This window comes from Anguilla anguilla, chromosome 7 (genome assembly GCF_013347855.1).
Source record: "Anguilla anguilla isolate fAngAng1 chromosome 7, fAngAng1.pri, whole genome shotgun sequence".
In the NCBI taxonomy this organism is placed as follows: Eukaryota; Metazoa; Chordata; class Actinopteri; order Anguilliformes; family Anguillidae; genus Anguilla; species Anguilla anguilla.
The window spans coordinates 38,557,697-38,582,696 of record NC_049207.1 but is presented as its reverse complement, the minus strand read 5'-3'; the positions used below and the strand labels follow the sequence as shown (position 1 = coordinate 38,582,696).

General features: G+C 46.0%; 1 protein-coding gene across 3 annotated transcripts in view; it reads left to right on the top strand.

Annotated features, from left to right (window-relative positions):
- LOC118231812 (transcription factor COE3-like) overlaps positions 1 to 25,000 on the top strand; it is a 127,877-nt gene that overhangs the window by 81,620 nt on the left and 21,257 nt on the right. For 2 of the 3 annotated variants that reach the window (XM_035426086.1, XM_035426084.1), the window contains exons 8-12: positions 21 to 102; positions 1,282 to 1,399; positions 4,349 to 4,482; positions 5,781 to 5,907; positions 19,264 to 19,352. In XM_035426086.1, coding sequence (XP_035281977.1) covers positions 21 to 102; positions 1,282 to 1,399; positions 4,349 to 4,482; positions 5,781 to 5,907; positions 19,264 to 19,352 — 550 coding nt within the window. The remainder of the gene's footprint in view (positions 1 to 20; positions 103 to 1,281; positions 1,400 to 4,348; positions 4,483 to 5,780; positions 5,908 to 19,263; positions 19,353 to 25,000) is intronic. The other variant, XM_035426085.1, reaches the window with a different exon arrangement.

The following is a 25,000-nucleotide window of genomic DNA, read 5'->3' as shown; positions in this document are numbered from 1 at the left end:
TTTTTTGTTTTGTTTTTCAGATTCTTCCTGAAATTCTTCCTCAAGTGCAATCAGAACTGTTTGAAAAATGCAGGGAACCCAAGGGATATGCGGAGGTTTCAGGTTGGAAGCCACCACTTTATTTATTCCTTCATATATGTTGTGACCAACAATCAAAAAACAAGTTTTTTAATTTGAATCATATCTCAGTGGAGATATGATTCAAAAAAGTAACTCAGGAAAAGTGATAATTTATGCATATCAATCAAACACCATGTAAGTTGGTCTTAATAGATTAAATATAAATTGAATCAATATGTAAACATATTATTAAAAATAATGTGTGCTCCGTTTTACCAAACAATTTCCTGGGAGGTTCGTTATTTTCTTGTAGAACTCTTCATATTGTAGTCAAACGTAGTCAATTTGATTTTTTCGAAACTGAAAATTAATGTAATTTCAGTTATACAGTGTGTTGCCTTCATTTTATTTGTACAACAATTAAAACAATGTTAATGGGAAGAGAAGAAAAATATGTGGCCAACTAAAAAGAAGTGGTACTAAAAAGACTATAAAAGGCAGTAAAACATAAGCTGAGTGAACAGAGTTTACGAGGACAGTCATGAAATAGAAATGCATTGGCAAAGAAAATGGAGTTCTTAGAAAGTGTCTATAGAGCTGAATGATTGCGTGACTGACTAGGTAAAAGAGATGATAGTCGTTGAGTTGATTTTTAAAAGAACCTATAGGCAAAGAGGCCATCAAGAGTTGTGGAATGGAATTTCAGATGAATGATGAATATACACATATTATGAGTAGATTCCCAATTGACAGGTAAAAGTACAGAAATAGCATCAAATGATGTGAAAATCACGTCCTTCTTTTATTGTCTCAATATGAAACAAAGCTTTTGTATGGGTGCTGTGCAACTAAAGCACTGTAGGTCTCAGTGAAGTGATTTGCCCCATGTACCAGTGGCAGGAGTCCCATGCTTGTGGCATCACTGGACTCACTGGGCAGGGAAATTCTCACACCCTCCCATAACATCAGCACGTCTGGCTGCCTGGGCATCTCAGATTCACCTGTACCATAGTCCGCTGAGGTTATTGCTTTCCAGCTTAAGCAACAGTAGCTGGCTGAACACGCTTTGAAATTTGCACATGCTCACATTTCAGGATTGAGGAAATAATATGTAGGACTACACTTTCCAAATTGTGAATATCTCTCTCTCTTTCTCTCTCTCTCTCTCTCACACACACACACACACATACTTGTCTCTCTACCTTTCCGTTTCTCTTCCAGGTGGTGGTGTCCACGACAGTCAACGTAGACGGCCATGTCCTCGCCGTCTCCGACAACATGTTCGTCCACAACAACTCCAAACACGGCAGGCGGGCCCGGCGCCTGGACCCCTCTGAAGGTAGGATGGTCGCCACGCACCCACCTTCATGTCACCTAGAGTCACCTGCACTTGCTCTTAAAGGGGGTTGGTGGTTTAATCTCCAGCCATAGTTGTCCCCATTATCGATTTCTGAGAAGGGCCATAATTTTGTGGGTGACTGGGATGTTTAACCCTTACACCAAGGAAAGCTGTTAGTCAGATATTTTCCCTGGGTTTTTTTTCTAAATTGTAATTTCATGATGCTTTTTAACAAAGCTGGAAGTGTTGCAAGACAGCTAATCTATCTCTCCTAACTATAAAAAACACTAAGATATATTTGGTTCACGGTGGATTAGTCACCATAAAATCGCACCTGCTCTCACTGACAAATTGCGAACGATACATTTGTTGTTTTTTTTATTTTACTGCCATTTTAAACATCTCTTGGATGGAAAGGGTTTTTCTGAAGACTAAGAAAATGAGTTGACCAGAATCCTGCGTCAAGTCTCTCAGAAGTCAAATGTACAGAGGGGATCTTGTGCAGCCAGACTGATGATAAATCTGACCTCAGCTTCTATTTAGGCCCTCTCCAAATAACTTTACCTCTGCTTTCTTTGACCTAATGTTTGCCAACATGGGGGAAGACGATTCGTCTTCACTATAATTAAGAAAAACTCTGTAAGGACTCAGTTAGGAGATGTGCAATAGTGGAGAACATTGGTGTTACTCTCAGGAATACAAAAACGCGGTACCACCATCAAGGAACAGTAGCCCCTTTCTAATCAAAAAGTGTGACGCTAACCTATGCAACAACAATTTATATTGTAACAAAAGGTCTGACTCGACAGAAATGACCTATCTTTACAAACCTATACATATACATGTATCTAAAAGTAAATTCAGAGAAAGAGAAAAAGGAAGGGATATATCCAAAGGGAGAAACGGATAAAAAGCAGGTGGAATTACTAATGCAAATACTCTGTCTCTGCCCTGGCAGTATCCAGGATTAACAGTGCTAAGGGTGCAAATGTGTGTCCCTCCGTTGGTGCGGCTAAGTCCAACACCTCTCCTTTCCTTGTGTTTCAGCATTTCCGCAAGCGTGAATGGCTAGAAACACCTTAAGGTCTTATCTCTCTCACTCTTTCTCGCTCTCAGACAGCACTGATGTCTAGCGTTCAGACGTCTGAGAATCCCAACGTAGGCTTTTCAGAATAGGCCGCCTGCACCCCTGTTATCTGATGGAGTGCTTGTGTAGCCTGTCACATGCAACATCGCCGGCAATGGCCGTGAACAGTGGGCAGCAAACTGTGGTCAGATTCGTTGGACCAGAGTGTCAATCCTGTCCCAGTAAGCTTGGAGTCAGCGGTGTAGGCTTTGGGCCTAGGGAGTCTGCGGATGGCAACAGATCTGAAAAACTCTGTTTCATAGACAGAAAGTTCTGAGCACTAGAGATAATCTCTACAGAACCGGTAGAACCTCGCTGGATGTAAATGCATTGGAAAGGTCTGGACCGTTCATTTATGGGTCAGAAAACAGTGTGTCATACTGTCAGAACGCAATGTGGTTTCCTGGCAGACCAAGTACAGACGCTGCAAGAATTGAGCTAACGTTCAAAATAACTGTAGTGATTAACGGGCCAACGGGAGAAAATTTGTGATTGCGCATTTGTGTTCATTGTGGTTGTGATTACAGCGATTATCACTGCAATAATCACTAGTGTCTCCCTTTTGTTCTTAATTTACATAAGACATCATAATCAAGGGAGACTTGCACTTGCAAATATATGCACACAAGCGGTTAGAGCAGAACTGCAGTCACACACAAGAGCAAAGCAGGGGCTCTATAGGGGCATTATACATATATATATATATATATAATGTTTTGGGCAAAGAGATATTTTTCTTTATTTGGCTCAATACTATACAACTTTACATTTGTATTCAAACAATTCACATGTGAATGAAGTGGACATTCTCAGCTTTTATTTAATTTATTTTTATTCATACTCTTTGGTTTCATCATGTAGATATTACAGCACTTTATTACCCCCCCCCCCCCCCCCATAATGTTTGGGACATCTTAATGCTCTGTATAGGAAAATAGTCATTTTTAGTACATGTTCAGTTGCATACCCATGAACATAACCAGGAACTAAGTATCTTCTCTTGTGATGTTTCTGACAGGCCAGTACTGCAGCCATCTTCAGTTCCTGCTTTTTTCAGGGGCTAGTCCGCATATTAAATGCATGCTCAATTGTATTCAGATCAGGTGAATGACTTGGCCAGTCAAAAACTAATTTGTTTTTTTAGCAGTACGTTTGGAATTATTGTCTTGCTGTAGGATGAAGCACTGTCAAATGAGTTTGCAGGCATTTGGTCGAACTGGTAAGATGCTACTGTACGCTTAAAAAAAGAATTCTGCTGCTTCTATCAGCAGTTACATCATCAATTAAGACAAGTGATACCTGCCAAAACCATAACTCCCCAACCACCGATGTCCCAAACATTGTGTGTATATACTGTACATATACACAAACAGTATATACTTTTTATTTATTTATTTTGTACTTATTTATTTTTCATCTGTATTAGTATATGTATTATTAAGTTTGATGTAATCTTATGAAAATATGCAAATATCAAGGAAATGACAGCAAAAAAAAAGTAAAAAAAGAAAAAAAAAACTGCTTGGTTCACCCAAAGCAAAAGTGCATCCTGGACGAATTGATTCTAATCATTTGGTTGATTTGCTCGACGATAATGTTCAATTACATTATTCTCCAGCTACACAACACATCTGTGTTTCATGGCAAATTATATAGCTCACATTTTCACATGGACTCTGAAAAATTTCAGGTTAAGCATCTGTCCTGTGACCTGGGAATCTAACCTGCAACCATAAAAAAGACAAGCTAAGTTCCTTTTCCAGAGAATTCCGATAGCTGATCTGTGTTTAAACATCTCTCTCTCTTTCTGTGTATCTCCGAAGCAGCCACACCCTGCATCAAAGCCATCAGCCCCAGCGAGGGGTGGACAACAGGGGGCGCCACTGTCATCATCATTGGCGACAACTTCTTCGATGGGCTGCAGGTGGTCTTCGGCACCATGCTGGTCTGGAGTGAGGTGGGTCCCACCCGGGTTTTGCCCTGGGCTGCCACATGGGCCCGAGACATTTCCAACCTGTGGGGGCAAAGTTTACTGAGTGTTCTTCCTGGGATCCTTGGTCTAGACACAGTCAAGGGTGTGAGAGTAATCTGTTTAAGGTCATCAACATAGTGTTAAGTCAATCTGTTGTGTATCCACTTATTGGAGCCAAATGAGAAGCTCAGTGTATTGAAAAGGGATATGTTGCACCCTGTCAACCTTAAAACTCCTGGGCCAGACAGTTTTGTAAAGCAATGGTACAGTATCTGCACTTGATCTTGGAGAACCATTACACCGAGGGGTTTACTGACACCTTTAAGCCAGTAGGTAACTGACACCTGGAAGGTACAAGTATTAAAGTTACAATCCTTTCAGTGGGTGGGCTTCCATAATTAAGACCAGAAGAAGAGTAGAAACTCATGGATATCCAACAGAAAGCTTTTGTTTAAGGCAAGGAAGCAGAAGTCATAATAACCGAAGGCTGGAGAGAGAATATCAGCTCACTCTGTACTGAAAGTGGAGCCAAGAGCAGTTTTCTTGTTACCCAAACACACACACACACACGCACACACGCATACACACGCAGACACACACACACACACACACACACGCACGTACACAGCAGACCTTCTGCCTTGAGAGAGAAATCTTCAAAAATCACATTGATTTTCTCCCCTTTACCCTTTACCTGTGAGGGGGATATAGCTTGGAGCACAAATCTGTGTGTTTATGAAATATTAAATATAGCCCATGCTGCACACCTTCCAGATAGAGAGCTGCGCTCTGCACACAGGAGGGAAGGAGGAAAACCGATCTCCAAGGTGCCTGGAAAGCAGAGGAGGGGGGGAGGATCTCTAACTGCTCTACCGTGGGCTACTGTTTGTGTCTGGGAGTTAGACCTGGAATGCTAGGAGGCGGCTGTGAATTTGCTTGTGAATTTCAAGACTTGGTTAAGTGAATTATCTGTATATTGCCATCAGAGTAATAGTATTTGCATTTTTAAGTTGTTGTAGTTATGTTAGTGGTTTATGAGTTCTCATGACTCTGTATGGTGATGGTGTTTCAATAGTTCTGCTTGTAGTAACAATAAATACTTTTAGTGCTATTTCTGAATGGCGCTTTGATTTAACGGGGAAATCTTTGCAGTGATCTGAAGAAGCATCTTGTTTGGGGGTTGCCCTGAGGTTGTCAGGTATCAACGTGTCTGCCCGCGGTCGTTGTGCCTCTCTTGCCCCGCCCCACGACCCCCTGACCTCCATGTCCATGTCGTGTTCCAGCTCATCACGCCCCATGCCATTCGGGTCCAGACGCCGCCGCGACACATCCCCGGGGTTGTGGAGGTCACGCTCTCCTACAAGTCCAAGCAGTTCTGTAAAGGAGCACCGGGCCGCTTCGTCTACACAGGTAAGCCCTGGGGGGGGGGGGGGGGGGGGGGGGGGGGGGGGGGGACAGCGAGACAAAGCCTGAAAGTGTGTTTCTCACGCTAAAAGCATCGGAGTAGTTAGGAAACCTCACACTTGGAGGCAACAATTTCTTCTTGGTAAACGGCTAACATATTGAGCTTGAATTTCAACATAAATTTAAGTCACCAGTAGTGATAAACCTAACTTGTAATGACTACAGATTTTGTAGACAGTTTATTCAAGGACTGCGTAACAAACACATGCATAGACAGTGTCCCATTATGAATGCAGCTGCCGTCATCCTGAAGCATAGTCGTAGCTGATGAGAACCAACCCAGCAGGGCCAGAAAATGTTTCTTTTTTTTTGTTGTTGTTGTTGCATATTTCAGCGATGACAAGAGCTGTTGGAACTAGATACAGGTTGAGCATTCTGAGCAACTGAGCATTCAATTTTTACTTCATGTTTCCTCTACATTGTGGTGGAACGTTGTCACAGTACCTATCCCTCTCCGTTGATGGCACAGGACACGGTTCACCCATTCGGTTTCCAAAATTGGGACAATTTAAATTTATGTGACTGTAACCCATTAATACCTTATGAAACATAGTTCTATGCACATTCAGACATTGAGATGCAGCACCCAAAAAGTGTTGTTGCAAATATGGGCATGGGAAGGAATTAAAGACTTGCACACCCAACATTAATTTTACTGACACGCAAAGACAATGCACACTTCATCCTTAATGTCTGTAAGGATCAAGTACGAAAGTCATATTAATAAGAGAAGCTTGAGAGCGTGTGCAGATTGTACTTCCAATATATTCTTCCTTGAGTTTCCAACTCCTCTTCCTCCACACAAATGCACGCACTCACACACACACACACACCAGAGCCAGAGAGGAGGCTACCATATCATTTGGTTAAATCAGTCTCTGTCCGATTACCCATTCAAAGTAGCTGAAAGGTCAGCGAGGGAGAAAGAGAGACAGAGTGACAGTGGACTGCTTAGCATGATAACGAAATGTCACCATGTTCACCATAAAAGAGAGGACTGCATTAAGGCTTTTCTGTTAAATATAGGGTTTTATCTGTAGCTTTATTCCTTTTTTTAACAGTCTGTCTCATTCGTGCGCATGTATATACTGCACAGACAGACAACCGTACAATAGGCTGTGTGAGCCCAACTGCTCTCTGTCTGGTCTTTTGCAATGCTAATGGCTGATCATAGGAAGCGATATGGCTAGCCGCTATCCGGCGCATCACATGCACAAAAGTTGGCGGTGAAGAGCAGCCTTTGACAGTCGTACGGAGATGGTTTTTTTTTCGGTCAAGTTATAGAAATGGGTCTTCTGGCTAAAGGATGTCGCGGTAAAACACAACAACCCACAAAAAGAGGATCGGTTGGTAAAGGCAAGAGGACAGAATGCAGTTTTGCAATGAAAGTGCTGTTGGGATCCCACAAGGAATGACTATTGTTCTTCCGCCCCAGACAGGAGGGCTGTGGAAAAATCGCTAGTACCTCTGGGTGACTGGCCTGCGACATGCCACGGTGGGGAGAGAGTCTATAAAAATGAAAATGTAAATGTGGTTTACTGCAGTTTCCAGACCGTCCGCATTTTAATAACTGTCAGTGTGATAGCATATCACGCTATAACTGCAACTGCATTTGGTTGTAAAAAATCAGCTTGAAGAGCTGCTATAAATGGTCCACGTGAAAATACAGCGCCTGGCTTTGTGTGCACTGTATGTGTAGGTATATCAAATTCTCCCAGATTCTTCTTTGCACAGTTAATTATTAGATGCATTTTTATCCTTTTATTCCCCAGAGTTGGAAGGCATACACAAACAAATAAACAAGCACACACATGCATGCACGCACAAGCAGAAACACACACACACACACACACACAAACGCACACAAACACCTACTGTATTTAATTTCCATTTTTTTTAATTTCCTGAATGGCCCTAATCCTTTATCCTCCACCCAGGGTAAATATAATTTTACTTGAATATATTTTTAAATCTAATTGTACCTAATTGTATACTTCCGTACACCTACGGTGCCAGTTATGCCACACCAGAGTTAAACCACGAACGCTTTTTAATGGCTAAATATGCAGGGTCTGCATTATTAAATAGGAACAAGCACGGGAAGATCTAGCGATATCTCTTTAACCGGGGACCTTTCTGATGTCCCATTAAGTGCATATTAACCGTCTGTCCCAACCCCAAAACTCAAAGTTCTATCAAACAACAGAGAAAACAAGGATCCCTGGAACCAAATCCTTCTTCAATTTTTAAGGCACGTCATTTTTTAATCATGAGACGAGAGTTTCCGGGAAAAAGAGAAGCACGCATCCCTTTCCCTAAATACCACACGCGGGGAGAAAATACAGCTCCCCCATTATTTATGAGTGTCTCAAGGTAAAAAAGCTAGTTAAAACATTTTTTTCCTCTTGTTTTCCTTATGCCACTCAAAGCGTGTAGTTCTGTTGTGCTTGTTGGCTATGGGACCTAAATGCCAGTTGTATAGACAGATGACCGTTGAGCTATTGAGCTGTTTGAAATGCTGGAAAAAGGCCTCCAAACCTTGCTTTGATTTGGGTATCAGGAGCAGTCTCGCCACAGGCGAAGATCTCTCTGCCACGAAAGTGGGGGGGTGGCCTGCAGTGGGGTGGCCTCTGCTCAAGATGTTAGGCGGCAGTATGTTCTGCCACCTTTTTATTCCTCTGACATTGACTCCTTAATAAAAAGTCAGAGGGCTCTTCACCAGAAGGCAATCGCCACTCTGAGTTCAGATTACAGGAGAGCTTTGTCCAACCGAGCACCCCTGCAATGCATGGCACCCTCCCCCCTGCAGAATTCTTCTGTTGGACGCGGTCAGATTCCAGACGCTTTCTGCTACTCAGCACCTATAGTCAAGCACCCAGTCCATCCCAAGGGGAGAAGTTTTTGAAGCTCATTTTCTGGTCTCTAGCGTCAATGCAGTTGGGTCCAGTATAGGTCTTTCTGCCACCCCCTTCAGTGTACAGTAAGTCAATGGTACCAATACGGTCAAAATACGAAGTCAATAACTTTTTCTTACAAGAACATGTAGTCACATGTTTTTTCTTCATCTAATGTGTCCCCAGTTTTTGTGTCATTTAGACAATATTTTAATACAGTGAGCTCCATAATGTTTTGGACAAAGACCCAAAAAATATTTTTCTTGATTTGGCTCTGTATTGCACTATTTTAGTTATTTATCAAACAATTCACATGCGGTTAAAGTGAAGATTCTCAGCTTTTATTAAAGTAAATTTTCCTACATTTTGGTTTCTCCATGTAGAAATTACAGTATTTTTATACATAGTCCCTCCCCCCGCATTATTCCCTCTTGCAAGCCCACGGAAAGTCAATGGATGACGTCACAGTCGATCTGTCCGTATTTTTTTTTAAACTCCACCCCTCCATACATCCCCTGTCTCCCAACACCTCCGCCTCTGTTCCCCATCATGTTCCCCCTGCATCGCGGCACCTCCACCCGCGTGCGCCCCCGGTGTCTCCCCCCCCCCCCCCCCCCCCCCCCCCGGTTTCTTTCCCCTCTCTCTCGCTTGACAAATGAAGGTCTGGAGGCCGGAGGTATTGACTTTCCTGGGAAAACACAGTCCTCTGAAATTCACCGTGCGAGTGCTGCAATAGCTCAGCCGCCATCGATTTCTCTGCCTCCCAGACACATCGATATGCCTTTTACAAACCTATAGACCCTCTGACAGGAGCCAGCGCTGTTCCTCAAATCGCCTCCATTAATAACGTGCATTACTATTAGTAGTAGTAGTAATTGTAACACCGGCGGTAGTAGCAGCCGTGCCAGCCTTATAAGACGTTAACTGCCGTTCGCGGGCTTCCCTTTTGATGACATTATGAATTTGGATAATTGTGAACACAGTGTGAGCGCCATTAACAGTCATTGCTGCGTTTGATTAAGTGCAATTTGTGCCGTTTCTGCTGAGGCACACTGCTACATTAGGTGGGAATGCGGGTCTGCCATTGTGAAGCAGACACGGTGCATTCTGAGCCTGCATCTTATTGAGAGAGAGAGAGAGAGAGAGAGAGAGGCGGGGCAGGTAAGGGGGGTTTGGACCGGCTCCATTGGGGCAGATGTTGCGGAGATACGCAGTGAGAGCCAGGAGACCCCAGGATTATTTATTTATTTATTGGAGCGACACTGGCCAGCTGTGTTCAACCCCTGCGCCCAAACCAAGACAAAGGAGAGGAGTGTGATAATTAGCACACCACCCCCCCCCTTCTCCCCACAGAAATGCAGTCGCGCTGACACACAGGCACACATACGTGCACACACAAACACACATACATGCACGCACACACAAACACACACACACACACACACGTACGTGCACACACATAGGCGTACTCACACACATGCACACACATAACGTACGAACACACATTCACACACACACACACACATACAAACACACTCACACATACACACACACACATGTACACAAATGCACACCCAGAGGCACGCACACCACACATGCACATATGTGCACACACACACACACAAACACACACACACACACAAAATGCACTCACACACAGGCACACACAGACACACATGCACACACAAATGCACACACACAGAGGCACACGCACCATGCACGTACATGCGTGCACAGCACATACACATGCGCACACATGTTTATGCAATCACACTCAGCCTCACACAAACCCGGGATGCCATTTGCTCTCAAAATACTGTGCTACCGGACAGGAAAGGAGACGTCCCCGTCCCCTGTTCAAATCTGAATGCCGTGCTTGGAATGCTTCTGGTGACGAACGTGCCGCTTCACATTCTTCGGGCCTTGATCTTGATTCCAACTGACTTCTTAAATTGGGACGTTAGCGAAAATGGTGATCAAGCACACAATGCGGAAGGCAGATGGCAGATACTGAAAGCTGAGTGACGCAAAGGACTTTGGGAACTCATGGGAACCAGATTTGCTTCTCTGGGATGTACTCCAAAGGCTTTTTGAAGTAGCTTGACACTTGGTGATCTCATATTTGACGCTGACCCTGAGAGGGAACCTGTCTTCAATCTTGAAACCAAAAGCCACTGTGAAGGCCTGGTTGTTGCTCTTGAGCTGCATTACCCAGATATCCTGGCTCCTTCAAACATGAGACTTTAAAGTTCCCTTGTAGCACTGGTCCTGGAGGGCTTCAATGTCTACAGGTTTTTGGGGTATCTTGTCAATCAGCAGCCAATTAAGGCCTTAGAAACAAGGTGTGTGGGCTCTTTAGCCAATCAGTGACGTGCATTAAAAGCCCAAGTGCTGCAACACACCAATTCCCGAAGAACCGCTACGGCCCTCAAGGATTTGAGATTCCTAATGTAGAGCGTTAAGTTAAGTGCGCTCCTGCGTCAAACCGGACGGTTTTCTAAAGAGGCCGTTCCCATAACCCTGAGCCTAGCGGAAACACCGAGCAGCTTTCCCTGTCACTGACACGGCTGTAACAATGTGCTGCTTTGTACCACTTTCCCCTGCTCTCTCTCTCCTGCCCCTACACATGGAACGCATTAAAAAGATATTACATTCGCTCAAAGACGGCAAAATGAAAAACCCCAGAAACTCTTGCCGTACATGTTTGTCCGTTCCACCCGTAGATGCACGCCACGTCCCCGAGGTCATCACCCCGCTCTTTATTCCCCAGTGTAATTAACCGTTTATTTAACACAGCCCTGAAATCCCCGCCATTTCAGTTTGTCTGGAAACAAATTGCTCATCAGCAACGGTCACTATTGTAGCCACTTCTAGCCTTGTACAGTATATGAAGCAATTCAGTGCTCTTACCCAGCTGCTGTATTCTTACTGTAATGTGCAAGGCTTGAAAAAGGCTAAATTCCAAACATCGGTGCCAAGAATAGAAACCAAGAAACAAGTTGCAGAAACCCATTGCAGGGAGCGCTTGTGCTAGCAGAACAGCGCTAATGAGAATTTTAAAGGGCCGTGCAATGACTGGTGCTGTATTGCGCTCTTGTCTGCAGAAATTGCTTCACCCTCTCGGTAAACATAGGGCCGAGTCACGTGACACGTCGTAATGGGGCAGAGTGTCTTCTCTTAATTAGGAGTGTGTGTTTATGGGGGCGTGCGGACGGCGGCGGGGCCCCTTCGTCCTCCCTGGTGGTTCCCGCTTTAAAGGGCCCCTGCGCGCGGCCTTTCAGACCGGCCCCGCGCGTCAGTCACAGTTTAAAGTTCATGAAATTTCTATGAGCATCGATTTGGGAGGTGGGCCGGAGAAGCAGGTCGGGGTGATTGATCGAGCCTTTTTTCTTTGAATTTTTCTTTTATCCGCCCTGCACAGAGAGACAGAGAGAGAGAGAGAGAGAGAGAGAGGGAGGGAGGGAGAGAGAGAGAGAGAGAGGGCAAGAGAGAAAGGGAGGGAGAGAGAGAGAGAGAGAGAGAGAGGGCAAGAGAGAAAGGGAGGGGGAGAGAGAGAGAGAGAGAGAGAGGGCAAGAGAGAAAGGGAGGGAGAGAGAGAGAGAGAGAGGGAGAGAGAGAGATATAGAGAGAGAGCGTGATTCACAATTTGAAATGCATAGTCATAACTATAAACTTACATACACTTTGCCTCAATCCTGAAATGTGAGAGTGGCATTCGGTCCACCGGAGAGGCGGATGGGTCTCGGGCTGTGCCGGTTGGTGGGGAGAGCGCACGCATCTGGTTTGCGTTAACTAATCAGCCCAGGTGCTTAAAGGTGTGCTCCTCTCCACAGTCCGGGGTCAAGACCGGGAGCACGCACCGAGAGGGAGAGCGTTTATTTTGGAGTTTCCGGTCGTCGGTGCGCACATGGCGGAGAACGTAAACCGCCGCTGAGAAGGAGCGGGAGGAGCCGGTCAGCTGAGAATCTGGCCAGCTGGGAGCGGCGAGCATGAAAAAGCCGTCGCTTCGTTTTACTTTTCGTTTTTTGCCTTTGTTATTTTAGCTTGTTGTTTTCATTTATTTAATGAACTGCTATTGCTGCGAACCCGTGAGAGAGAAGGGTGAAGATGTTTTATTTATTTAGTTTCGTGTTGGCGTGGGGTCTCTCTCTCTCCGTGCGGTAACCAGCGGTGCACCCCCGGACCTGCCCCGCCTCCCTCCCGCTGGCCTTGTGACAGTGAGCATGTGCACATTTTCGAAGCGTGTCCAGCCAGCCACTGCTGAGAGAGATTCCTTGCGAATTTTTCTCTCTGTGTTAATATAACATGTTAGCGTGCCTGTGCACATCCCCCGCAGGCGTTTTCAATGTGAAATTACGTGTTCAAAAAATAATTGCGTGTACGCGTGTACGTATCTTTGCGCGATTTCCATTGTGCGCGTACTGTACGCGTCTCTGCCTTTGCAGAGTACAGGCACAGACACACTCTCTTTCCATGCCTGAGTGTGAATGAGAGAAATTAGGGAATGGAGAAATACGGGGCGATCGATAGTCGAGCGCGAAGACCAATTGGTGTCAGGTCAGCCGCCTGTTTAGAGGCGTTAGTCTGTCAACAGGGCGACAGCGCGATGTCACGAACGGTCACGATTTCCAGCCGACGGGACCGACGGCTCGTCCCCCCAAATCCGTCGCGCCCCGCCGAGCGAGCGGGGACGCTTTTTTTCGGCGGGGAGAAGGGGGGAGGGGGGAAGCGTAATCTAAAACACACATTTGTATGCGACGAGGGGGGGGGGGGGTGAGAGGCGCATCGGAGCCTCGTACCGACGGCAAATCGCGAAGGAAATGGGAATTTACCCGCCGCGCCGCGGCTCGCCTCCTGGCCCTTCAGGAAAAAAAAAAAAAAACGCCATTCCATCAGACGGCTCGGCGAGGGCCTTGATCATGTGCTTTATATGGGCCGTCAGCTACCGCTCGACGTAATGTCGGAGCCGCGCGGGAAGGCCACGACGGGCAGAGTGGTTTCCGGGGCGACGCGGAATGCGAGAAATGCGAAAGGCGGGATTGCTCCGGACGGACGCATGACTCCGCTTTCATTCGGGGCATCACCGCTGTCCGAAAAAGCCGACGGGGACCGTCGGAGGTGGGGCTCGACGGCGTTCCGTCTCATTTTTTTTTCCCCCTGCTCTATCGGGTAAACACAGCATCAGCGGGAAGCAGGAAGACTATCATCTGTCAGCGGGCAGTGGCGAGAGAAAAAGATATGGACCAAACAGATATGGTAGCATCACTTGTCTGTTTCTTCATTACTGTCGTTATTATTTTAAAAATACAAAAAGCCGATATACTAATAATATTTACAAAATATTTTTAAAAAATACGCAATATCTAAAATACAAAAGAGTCGACACACACCTTTAGAAACTCCCAAATAACTAATAACTAATAATTTATTTTTCAATTAATCACTACATGATTTCACGTGTGCCGGGTTTTTCCAGGATGCATTTATCTTAATGAAGACCCAGCACAGGTCTAAAAGGGTAAAATTCATTTTAAAATGGGTCACAACAGGGAAAATGATTAATAATGGGAGTTTTCTTAGTTATTTGAGAGTTAAAAATGCAGTGCACAGGCTCACATGACCATAGATGTTTTTCTGTCCTAATCCTACATCATTAATTGGATGTACATATATTAGCATAATATACACCAATGACAGCCAATAGGGGTATGCATGCACACTAAAAAAAATGTGGCTCTACACTACTACACTTTATAATTAAATATTGTGAATAAGGTCCACAAATCTTTCCTTTAATATCAGTAAAAAAAATAAAAATAAAAAAAAACTTTTATGGAAGTAAAAAAGGGAAGTTCTGTTAAAATCCTTGAAAAACATATCTGCATTTACTTATCGATAGATACAGATATTTTAACACGGTACGAGAGACTTGTTTAATTTGATAATTCGGTATATTTCATGTAAAAGCATTAAAACTGGAGTGGCGGTATGAGAAACGGCGCCAATAACGTTGTGCTAGTCCCCTAGTCAGCAGCACGTCCCCACGTTGCAAGAACACCGTAAGAGCTAGCTGGCTGTGCTCTCCGCCCTTGTTTCCAGAAGCTTCTGCTTGAAACGAGAGGCCTCGAGCGGAGCGCGGCGCGAAAATCGATCGCGAGGGGAGGGCCCCGGCGTAGCCGCTGATTAAAACGCTGCTCCAGGAAAAGTCCTGGGATTTGTGAAGACGTGCGGAGGTTAGCCGCAGAGGTTAAGAGGGGTGTTTGGTCCAAATGAGTTCTCTCGTCCTCAAACGAGACCTACGCGTCTCATCACGAGAGAGAGAGAGAGAGAGAGAGAGAGGGGTCCGGTCACTCCGATTCGGTGTCGGCGCTCGCTGCGAAAAAGAGGTCTGAGGCGTAGACGTGTCGGCGATCGGGCTGGGAGCGCGGAATCGCTGCAGACCGTATACCGCCCCAGTCTTTCAGTGGTCCGACCGCTGACTGTAGGTAACACATCATTTGCTAAGGGCAAGTCATGCAAAGAATGTGAGTCTGCATTGAGGTCTTATTGCGGAGGATGGAGTGTAGCACAGTGGGTAAGGAACTGGGCCTGTAACCGAAAGGTCGCAGGTTCGATTCCCGGGTAGGACACTACCGTTGTACCCTTGAGCAAGGTACTTAACCGAAATTGCTTCAGTATATATCCAGCTGTATACAATGTAAAATGCTATGTAAAAGTTGTGTAAGTCGCTCTGGATAAGAGCGTCTGCTAAATGCCTGTAATGTAATGTAATATTGCACGGTCCCAAAGAAAAAGGTGCTGGAGACCTGATCTGTATAAATGATATTAACTGGGTTAATAAATCTGAAGCAGCTCTTCCTTTCTAGGATTGCCTACTCTGTACTAAACATTCATCAAGGCATCTTCTACCGATAAAATCCCAACCCCCACCCCCACCCCTGTGGCCTTAACGGACCCCTGTTCTTTGCAATTTGCCTCCAGCGTGTCAATAGAAATCACATTTACCGGTGTCACCCCCCCATCCCCAGTTACCTTTAGATTACCCTCTTATGTTTGTCACCATAGACATTACCTGATCAGCAGATCACCGTCGTAGGGAACAGGAGACAGAGATGGACTCAGAGCAAGAAAAAATACAAGGAGGGAAGGGGGGGGGGGCGAGGGAATGAGAGAAAGCGAGACAAAAAGGGTGTGAGAAAAAAGCGAATGAGAACAGAGAGAGTGACGGAGGGCGTGCGAGAGGTAGAGAGAGAGCGATAAATAAATAATCAAAATCCGCTCGCTCTCTCTCTCTCTTTCTCGCTCCTTCTTGCGCACTCTCTCCCAGAGAGAACTACATTATCTTCCCCCCCTCTAATCACACGTCAGGGCCTGGAGTCGCGGGGATGGCCGAAAAATCAATACAAATTACTATGGAGAAAGTGGCACTGATGGCTGGAATTGCAGCATATGTTTACACTAAATCAGGCAATCTATCTTCATATCGGCTGTGTAATGCACGGGGTGGGGGGAGAGGGGGGGAGGGGGGGGGGGGGTGTCAGGGCTCAAGCCTCGCGCCGCCGCTCTCCAATTACCCGGGCTCTCCGGGGGGGTGGGGGTGGGGGGGTAGCTAGCCCTATCGATTGGCTGAAGGGCCGGCCCCCGCCTGGCGGCCAATGGGGCGCAGGGGTCAGAGGGCGCGGGGATTTTAATAAGGAGAAGTAATGGGTTTAATTTCAGAGGGGTGGGCCTGTCTGGCACGGTGGCCTTGTGCCGCTTTGAGAGGATCATTAAAACAAGAGTTCCCAGAGAAGGGAATATCTTTCTCTCTCCCCTTCTCTATCTCTCTCTCTGTGCTACTAGCTCACATTACATACTGTACAGTATCAACCCCTCCCCTTCTGTCCCTCTGTATGTGTCTCCATCTTTCTGTGTCACTGCTCAACTCTCTTTCTGTGTCATTCTGTCTCGGTTTGTCTTTCTTCATCTCTCCACGCCTTCTTTTTCTCATTCAGTTAAAAATACATTTCAAATTATATTTTATTGGCATGACTTCAGCCAGGCAAGATTCCAGGTATACTATGACAACAGCAATTTACCTACCCATCTAAATAATAATAATAATAATAATAATAATAATAATAATAATAATAATAATGTTCCTCAGCTCCTAAGATTGTGAGGACCGGAACTCTCATACCTTACCAGTTTTCTCAGTACATATATGACATGTCCTCTTCATATGCAGCGTCCTTAAGAAAAGCCTTTAACATATATCATAACGTAAAGTGCAAATACATAACATAAGCATGCAGTGTGTAATTCAGTCCCTGAGCCAGTCAAGCAGCTCAGTTTCCTGTCAAGCTTACAGTGGGTACTCGTACAGCATGTTCTGTGTTCATTTAGCCAAGTGAAAAAGAATAAGCTAGCTGCCCTGAACTGCAGGTCCTGATGGAGAGTGCCGAGTTGCTGACCAGTGATGGGCAAGAGGTCGCAGCAGCACACACACCCACAACATACACACACACACGCACATACACACACACATAAAGTTATACTCTTTCTGTCTCTCTCACACACACAATCCTGTATTCATTCTCCTTTTCTATCTTTCACACTCACATACAGGCATTAACACTCACACATAAACACACACGCACACAAACAAATGCACACACACACACACACACACGAGCACAAAGTTATACTCTTTCTGTCTCTCTCACACACACAATCCTGTATTCATTCTCCTTTACTATCTTTCACACTCACACATCGGCATTAACACACACGCACACACACACACACACGTGCACGTGCACACGTAAGCACCCCACCCGCCCCCCGAAAGCCCCTTTCTTCTCCTCTACATGTGAGACCATCTCGGGCAAATTTGATTTAGCAGCTTGAGGTGTCTCATTCCGGGGGAAAAGAAAACAAATATTGTTATAACGGTAATAACATCTATTTGCCATCGCAACAACGGCAGCCGGGGCCTTTGAAAAGGCCTAGCCCCGGCGCCGCGGCCTTATTCTTATTCATGAAAGCGGCGGTTATGCATATTAGCCCAAACTAGCTATTCTACTCGCCGGCATTTGGAGTGTCAATCATCCTTACGGAATACAAGAGGTGCCGGCGACAAAGGCGGAGTGGGCGCGGCGGCTGACAAATTGTCCCCAAAGTCAAATTTGACAGCCTTTTATGATTAATGGGCTTGATTATGGAGAAATTTCTTTAAGTCGTTTCCGGGTGTTTCTTTTCTCTCCCCTCCGCGTTCGGAGAAGAGAGAAATGGAAGCCGCGGCGGGAAAAAGGCGGCGTTCGCGCGGGAGAACGGAATTAACCGGCGAGCCGACGCTTTCGGGGCGAGGGAGGGGGGCTGAGAGGAGAGAGAAAGAGCGAGCGAGCGGGAGGGTAATGAAATTGAATTAGCGTGAAACGGTGCGCGTGTGTGTGTGTGGAAGGACATGGTTTTTTTTTGGGGACGGGTGAAAACGGAGGCTCTCTCACGGCCCGGCTTATCAAAACGGGACGGGCGCTGTGGAGCTCTGACAGAGCGGGGACGGAAGCGCTAAGGAGCGCCGCGCGGCGGACGAACTCGCCCCCCCCCTCCCCCTCCCAGAGCGCGAGCTTTACGGGCGACGACGCCGCCGCCGCCAACGCCAACCGGAACTAGCGCGGATAGGCGGACGAAGAACGGACAGACCCGGCACGCAGAGCGCAAATCAGAAATCGCGGTTAAGGTGACGCGTGTCAGTGCCCTGTCGGGGTACGGGGTCGCGCACTCATTGGCTCATTCCGCTGTTCGGGCGTTTTAGAACACGCGCACCTACCGCTGCCGATTTGTGCGCAGAAAGCAATTTCAGCCGCGCTATACATAACGCACCGACGGCGGGCCTTCTTGTATCGCGTTTGGAGTCATTATACGCACCCCGGCTCCCTCTGTACATCAGCGCTAAAGTGAAGCTTTCACGTTTGCTTTCTCCCCATTCAAACGTCAAAACACTTCACATATACAGTATGTCAAAGCACAGGTTGTAAAAATAAAAAAAATAAAAAATGTGTCAGCTGTCCTTATTTTCATCAGAGTAATATTTGCGCAAATATTCTGAGATAGGCTGTCAATTTACATTTTAAGATGTATTGAGTGTTGAGTAGGTAGCACTGCAGATAGCGCAGAGGAAGGAAACCGATCCTTTCGATGCACGGATGTCACAACGTGCGCTCCGTGCGCATTAAACGTGACGTTCCACTTCGTGTTGGCTCTGGCGTGGTAGTGGGGTGGTACTGTACCTCGTTGTTTTTGTCCTTTTTTTCCTCTGGTGCCCTCATTGCTGTTTGTGCCAGGGCGTGGGGGTTCACGCTAACCCGCTCATACTCTAACTCTGACTGAGTGGTTCTCACCCTGGCTTCTTCTTCCTCCTGCCTAGCCCTGAACGAGCCCACCATCGACTACGGCTTCCAGAGGTTACAGAAGGTCATTCCCAGACACCCGGGAGACCCGGAGAGACTACCCAAGGTAGGACTCGGGGATGGGGTCAGAGGTTAAAGGGCAAAGGGTGGGCACGTATCAGCCTCAGGCATGGCCGAATTTTAAATCTCAGACAGACGCCTGATGAAAGGCCACCATGTTGATGTCATTAACTGTAAAATCATACATTTATTCTCCAATGGATGCCTTTTATTTTATGTTTAGTAATTCAAAGAACTTTAGTTGTAATCAGGATTAGTACTGTAGCACTGGATATCCACAGTAATTACAGGCTATTTATTTTATATTGGACAGTAAGAACTTTCCTAGTAATAGAATACTTGTAAACGCATTAGGTAAAGCACTAAAATATTATTATTAACAAGCCATGAATGAGCAGTTTAAGTGTTTTCAAAGTGCATATTGGCACGTGACTGAAGAAAAAAAGAACTTATTGGATGAGTGGTGCACTATAAAAGATATTGTTGCAACTTCTATTGTGAGAAGAAATTTCTGCACAGAAAGTCTTGCAAATATTATCATCAATATGTGATACTTGTCACTCAGCATTAGTTGCTGCCACTTTTTTATACAGTATGTTTATATATCTGTTTTTTTGCTATAACTGTATTGCATTTTAACATGCATATGATTCAAAATGTGGAAGTATTTATAAAAATAGATATTGGATGTCAGTCGCAAGTGTGCAGTGGACTTTACGCCGGTTGTTCGCACAGGCAAATCCTTGGCTAAGCTTCGTTGATTTCGGTCAGACGCAGGTCAAAAATGTGTCCATTCCCCCGACCCGCCACCACTGCGCAAAACACACTTGTTCTAGCGCCTGGGACAATGGTCCGATCCCATTTTTTCCAAAGCATCGCGTTTGCTCCGCTAACAAAAACGGCTGGTTATGCGACGCAACCGAAAAAAAGAGAAAATAAACGCATTTCCTCTGAAGCGATGCGTGAGCTGCGTGCGGGTGTGAGCCGCGCTGTCCGCGTGGACGGCCTGTCGCCGTGGGAAGAGGAAATAAAGCGAGGTATGAGGGAGAGCAAGGCTTCGGCAGCGTTTCAAACTCATCTCTCCCTCCCTCCCTATCTCGCGCCACCTCTCCCGCTCTCTCTCTCTCTCTCTCTCTCTCTCTCTCTCGCGCGCGCGTAAAAGCGCGGACGGACGCACGCGTGCGCGCCCACGGTCGGAGCGTAACAGAGCCTCCCTCCCCTCTCGCCCTCGGCGCTTTGCCGCCTAGTTAGCGCGAAAAGATTATTTTCCCCCCTAAAAAGAAAAAAAAAAAAAACCGGGGCGGCTAAGTGAGTGAGATTCCGTTGGGCAGAGAACTGCTGTAGGAGGCGATACAATGAGATGGGGACTGACAGCTTAAAACAGCTGCCAAATTGAAGCCATTTATCAAAATCTGACATCTCAGATCCAGTCACCAAAAAAAGCGGTTTATTTGTAAATTGATACTAATGGCAGACATGCATTGTCTGGCCCCTTTGAAGCCTCCATCTGCGGCAGAGGAGAATATTCTTATCCGTTTTATTATTATTTTTTTATTCACAAGAAAACTCAATAAGAGATTGGATTTTTTTTTTTTTTTTTTTTTTCTCTTCCTCGGGTCCTCCGAGCCTCTGAGATATCGACGCGGCTCGCGCGTATGAATAAATGATTGGTCGCGGGCGCCGACGGTCTCGGAGCGGACGCGGCTTTCGAGCGGGCCCGTCGCGTTTCCCCGGGCTTGCTGATGCGTCGAGACGCTCGGTGCGCCCGTCCATTAGGGTTCCCGTCAGGCGCGCTCGACGCTTCCCCCCCCCCCGTTCCCCTCCGAGCCCGGAAAGACACCCGCGAGCGGGCGCTGGCAGCGTCCCGCGGAGGGAGAGACGGCCCGAGCCGGTCCAGTCGAACCGGCGCTGAGTTATTGAATTAAGTCCGGGTGGCTACAAGGGGAGCTGGCCCCCCCGCACACGCCCCTCTCTCCCCCCCCCCCCCCCCCCCCCGTCTCCCCGCTCTTCCGAGGCAGGGCGATAGATGGAGCGTTTCGAGAGCCAGCTGTGCTTGCCGATGACCTTTGGGGGGGGGGGCCGGTCCGTATCGTGTTTGCCTTTAATTTCATTTCCAGTCCGCCTTGGCTGCGAGTGGACGGGTCCCACTCCAGATTTATTGAAAATATGGATCTGATTCAAGATCCCCTCCTCCATAAAGGAAACGGTAGCGCATTTTACAGCGCAAGGCGAGTCTCCTATCCGAGCATTCCCAGGTTATTGTAATTTAATGTGAAATGTGGTCACGTAAACAAGACAACTTTATTACTGAAGAGCCCTCTTAGGTTGATTCAGTGTGGAATCGTACTAAGGCTCACATGTACCTTTAATTCACACTATTTCTCAGACGGCCGTTACACACTTCTTTTACATGCTCACACTCACACTTTTGTGTGCTCTTTCTCGACACACATGCACATACATACACACACATCCGCACACACGCATACACTCGTACACAAACAAACACACACACATGCGTATTCGCAGACACGCACGTGCACACACACATGCACACACACACACGCATGTACACGCATACACACACGCACACGCACAAACACACACACACACACGCACAAACACACACACACACACACACACACATGCACACACACGGACACACGTGCGCGCACTCACACACACACACACACACACACACACACACGCACACACGGACACACGTGCGCGCACGCACACACACACACACACACACACACACAGTGCTTTCCCTGGGTCCACCCTCTGTGTGCCTGCAGGCTGCCTTAGGGCTGTGCGTCTTGTGGAGGGAGTGGCGTGCGTGTCTGCACCCCTCCTGTCCGAAACACCAGCCCATCCTGAGACTCTCTGGACTGGTGCCAGGTGGCTATGAAACCCACCAGGCAGATGTCCCACTACCAGCTGGGCACTGGGCACCAGATACATTGGGCTCACCCATTTTGCGGGTGGCAAAGGCCTCCAAGACACAGACTAAATCATCCCCTGGAAAATATCCACATATCCCACTTTTCCAATTTTATGTGGAGAGAGGCTCATTCAGTCCATGCGCATACCACATAATGTGTAAGTCCCTTCCTGCAGCTTTTATTTCCTGTACTCAAGACTACAGAATGTTTGGGGGAAAGTGAAAGACCTCATGCGTAAATATGCTAATAAATGTAGTGCTAAATGTTCTTTCGGTAGAGAAACCTGTAAAGGTAAAATATCACATAAAAAAAAGCTGAGTCGGTCTCAGTGCATTAAAAAGCCTGTGTTTGTTGTTGCTGTCTTTTTATTTTCAGGTCTCTGATCAGGTTGACCATAATGTAAACAGATTTTTCTTTATCTCCATTTTTACATCCCAAATTTTGAGTTCAGTCAGGACTACGAGTAAAAATAAATTATATGTGTAATATATAGTAAATGTGACATTTGTGACTCAAAGTTACAGGCAAAGAGCACAGTGCATTGCTTCTAGTGATGAAAATGTTTTTTTAATCATTTGTTCAGCCTTAAGTTAATTTCCCTACGCTGTGATTGGAGGAGCGGATATCCAAACCCCAATGAAATGTAGTGCTACGTACAGAACATTGAGTAGTTCTGTCCTTCATATTGATTGTTGTGCCTGTGCTTAGCCCTTAGCCCTGTTTATCTTTGCAGTGTTATCCTTCCATTTCCTCCTGTGGACACAGGTCATCTTGCTGTTAGCCTATGTGAAAGCAAAAGCACGTTGTTCCAATCATAAAATAAGGCCATAAAACAAGATCAAAGTGATCAAAAGGAACCGTTGGAGGTCCTCATATGGTAAAGGGCATCTAGGTGAATTTGTACAAGCATGTCCTGTCAATACAATCCTGGGTAGTCTCCTGCAGGTGGTGCATATTTAACTCTGTTATGTGCATACATGTGTTAAGTTCCTAATGTCATGGCATTCCTGAGAGCTTATTGTTATCAGGATTTGACTATACAGCTTAACTGACTGTGACCATGGCAAAGGGGGGCTGGCAGGGTAGTGTTAGCCAGTGAGATCAGGAGGATGATAGAGGCAGTCCCTCTTGGTTGAGTCAATGCAATCGATCTGCATCTTGTCTGGATAGAATGTTGAAGGTTGCCATAAACAAATGAGGTTCCACCGGGAGATTTTCTTTCTCTCTGCAGAACGGTAGAGAATGAGACCGGCCCATCCAGGTGGCGTAATGAACCTCCTCTTCCTCAGGGTGTATTGCACATGACCTGGGGAGGCGTCGCATCTTATGTCTTTGAGCAAAAAAGGCTGCAGGTGATTCATCATCTTTAAGGTACCTGTCCAAGGGCTCCTATGCATTGGCCAGGGGTTCCACAGTGTCCCTGAGCTCAGAACCAAGGAGCCATCTTGTACTTAAGGAGCCAGAGCACAATGAGAAAAAGGAGAGAAAATAGAAATGGGAACAATAGGAAGCTGTTTTCAGAGAAGTCAAGCCGTGGGGAGCGACACCAAGCCATTGGGAGCCAAGCTTTCATTGAAATACACATTACCTCCAGTCCCTTTGAGTCCTCAAGTGAAGACCTAAAGTATGAGCAACACATTCAACTGTACATTTGGTCAGTTTTCTGCCATAGAGCATGGACCAATGCTATGGGGCACCGGTTAGCTATTCCATATTCTTTGTTCATTTAGCTGATCTAGTTTTTAAACTACTAAATTGATCATTTTCTTTGGTCAATGCATATGCTAATCGTATCATGGCTAGGGAACATTGAACACTGACCAATCAGAAGAGCCTCTGGCTGAGGTGGTGGTTTAGACCAGGTGTGCTTCACCGAAAGTTTTCAGAAGTTTCATTCATAGGGAATATTTTCTAATATACGCCAGAATTGAGCTTGAAAATAAAATAAGCCCACGGAGTTTAGTTGGATGTGTCATTCACCCTCAGGCAATAACATGCGGTTTAACTTATCAAAGTCAGATCTGTCCATCTTTGGCAGTGATGAGTGAAATCTGAGTGGAGAGCCCTTTCCTCTAGTTGATGGTGATACTATCGCCGTGCATTCTGTGATTTCATGAAAGGACCCTGCTCGTGCAGTGTTACTGCGCCATAACCTGCATCCTTCTCTCAAAAATTATTGGCCAAGATAGAGCCATATAGAACAGCCACTGGGGTCATGGTATGAAATATGTATGTTTGTTTATGGAGCTGGCAACCAGCGATGTGTAGCAGCTAGCAAACTCCTTTGCCAAAATGGGACATTTTTTTTTGGTTGTGATCTCTCAGCATACTCAAACACACTGCATTGAGCTCTCTCGCCCAATGCAACAGAGCACTTACTTATTTTAAATTATTCATGCTTTCATTAGATCTCTCGGGATTCTAATAAGCCGTTTTATGACAATAGACTTTCGACAGAATGAATGTCATCATAGCCTTAAAAACCTGAGATTAAACTTTCAAAAGCTGTAATTAACACCTTGCTAGCTATGCTAATTTGATTAGCTGAAGCATTTTTTTTTAAAGCTGAATTTCTGGAAATAGATTTTGGGCCCAGTTTCATGTAAAATGGTGGCACAGGAAATGCAAAAAAAATCGTGAAAAAATGTAAGCATATTCCTCTGATTTCAAATGGAGCATTTTATGCCGTGTTCAGACAACTTCAGACCGCTGACGAGATTCTAAACTGGACAGCGGTGATTGTGTAGAC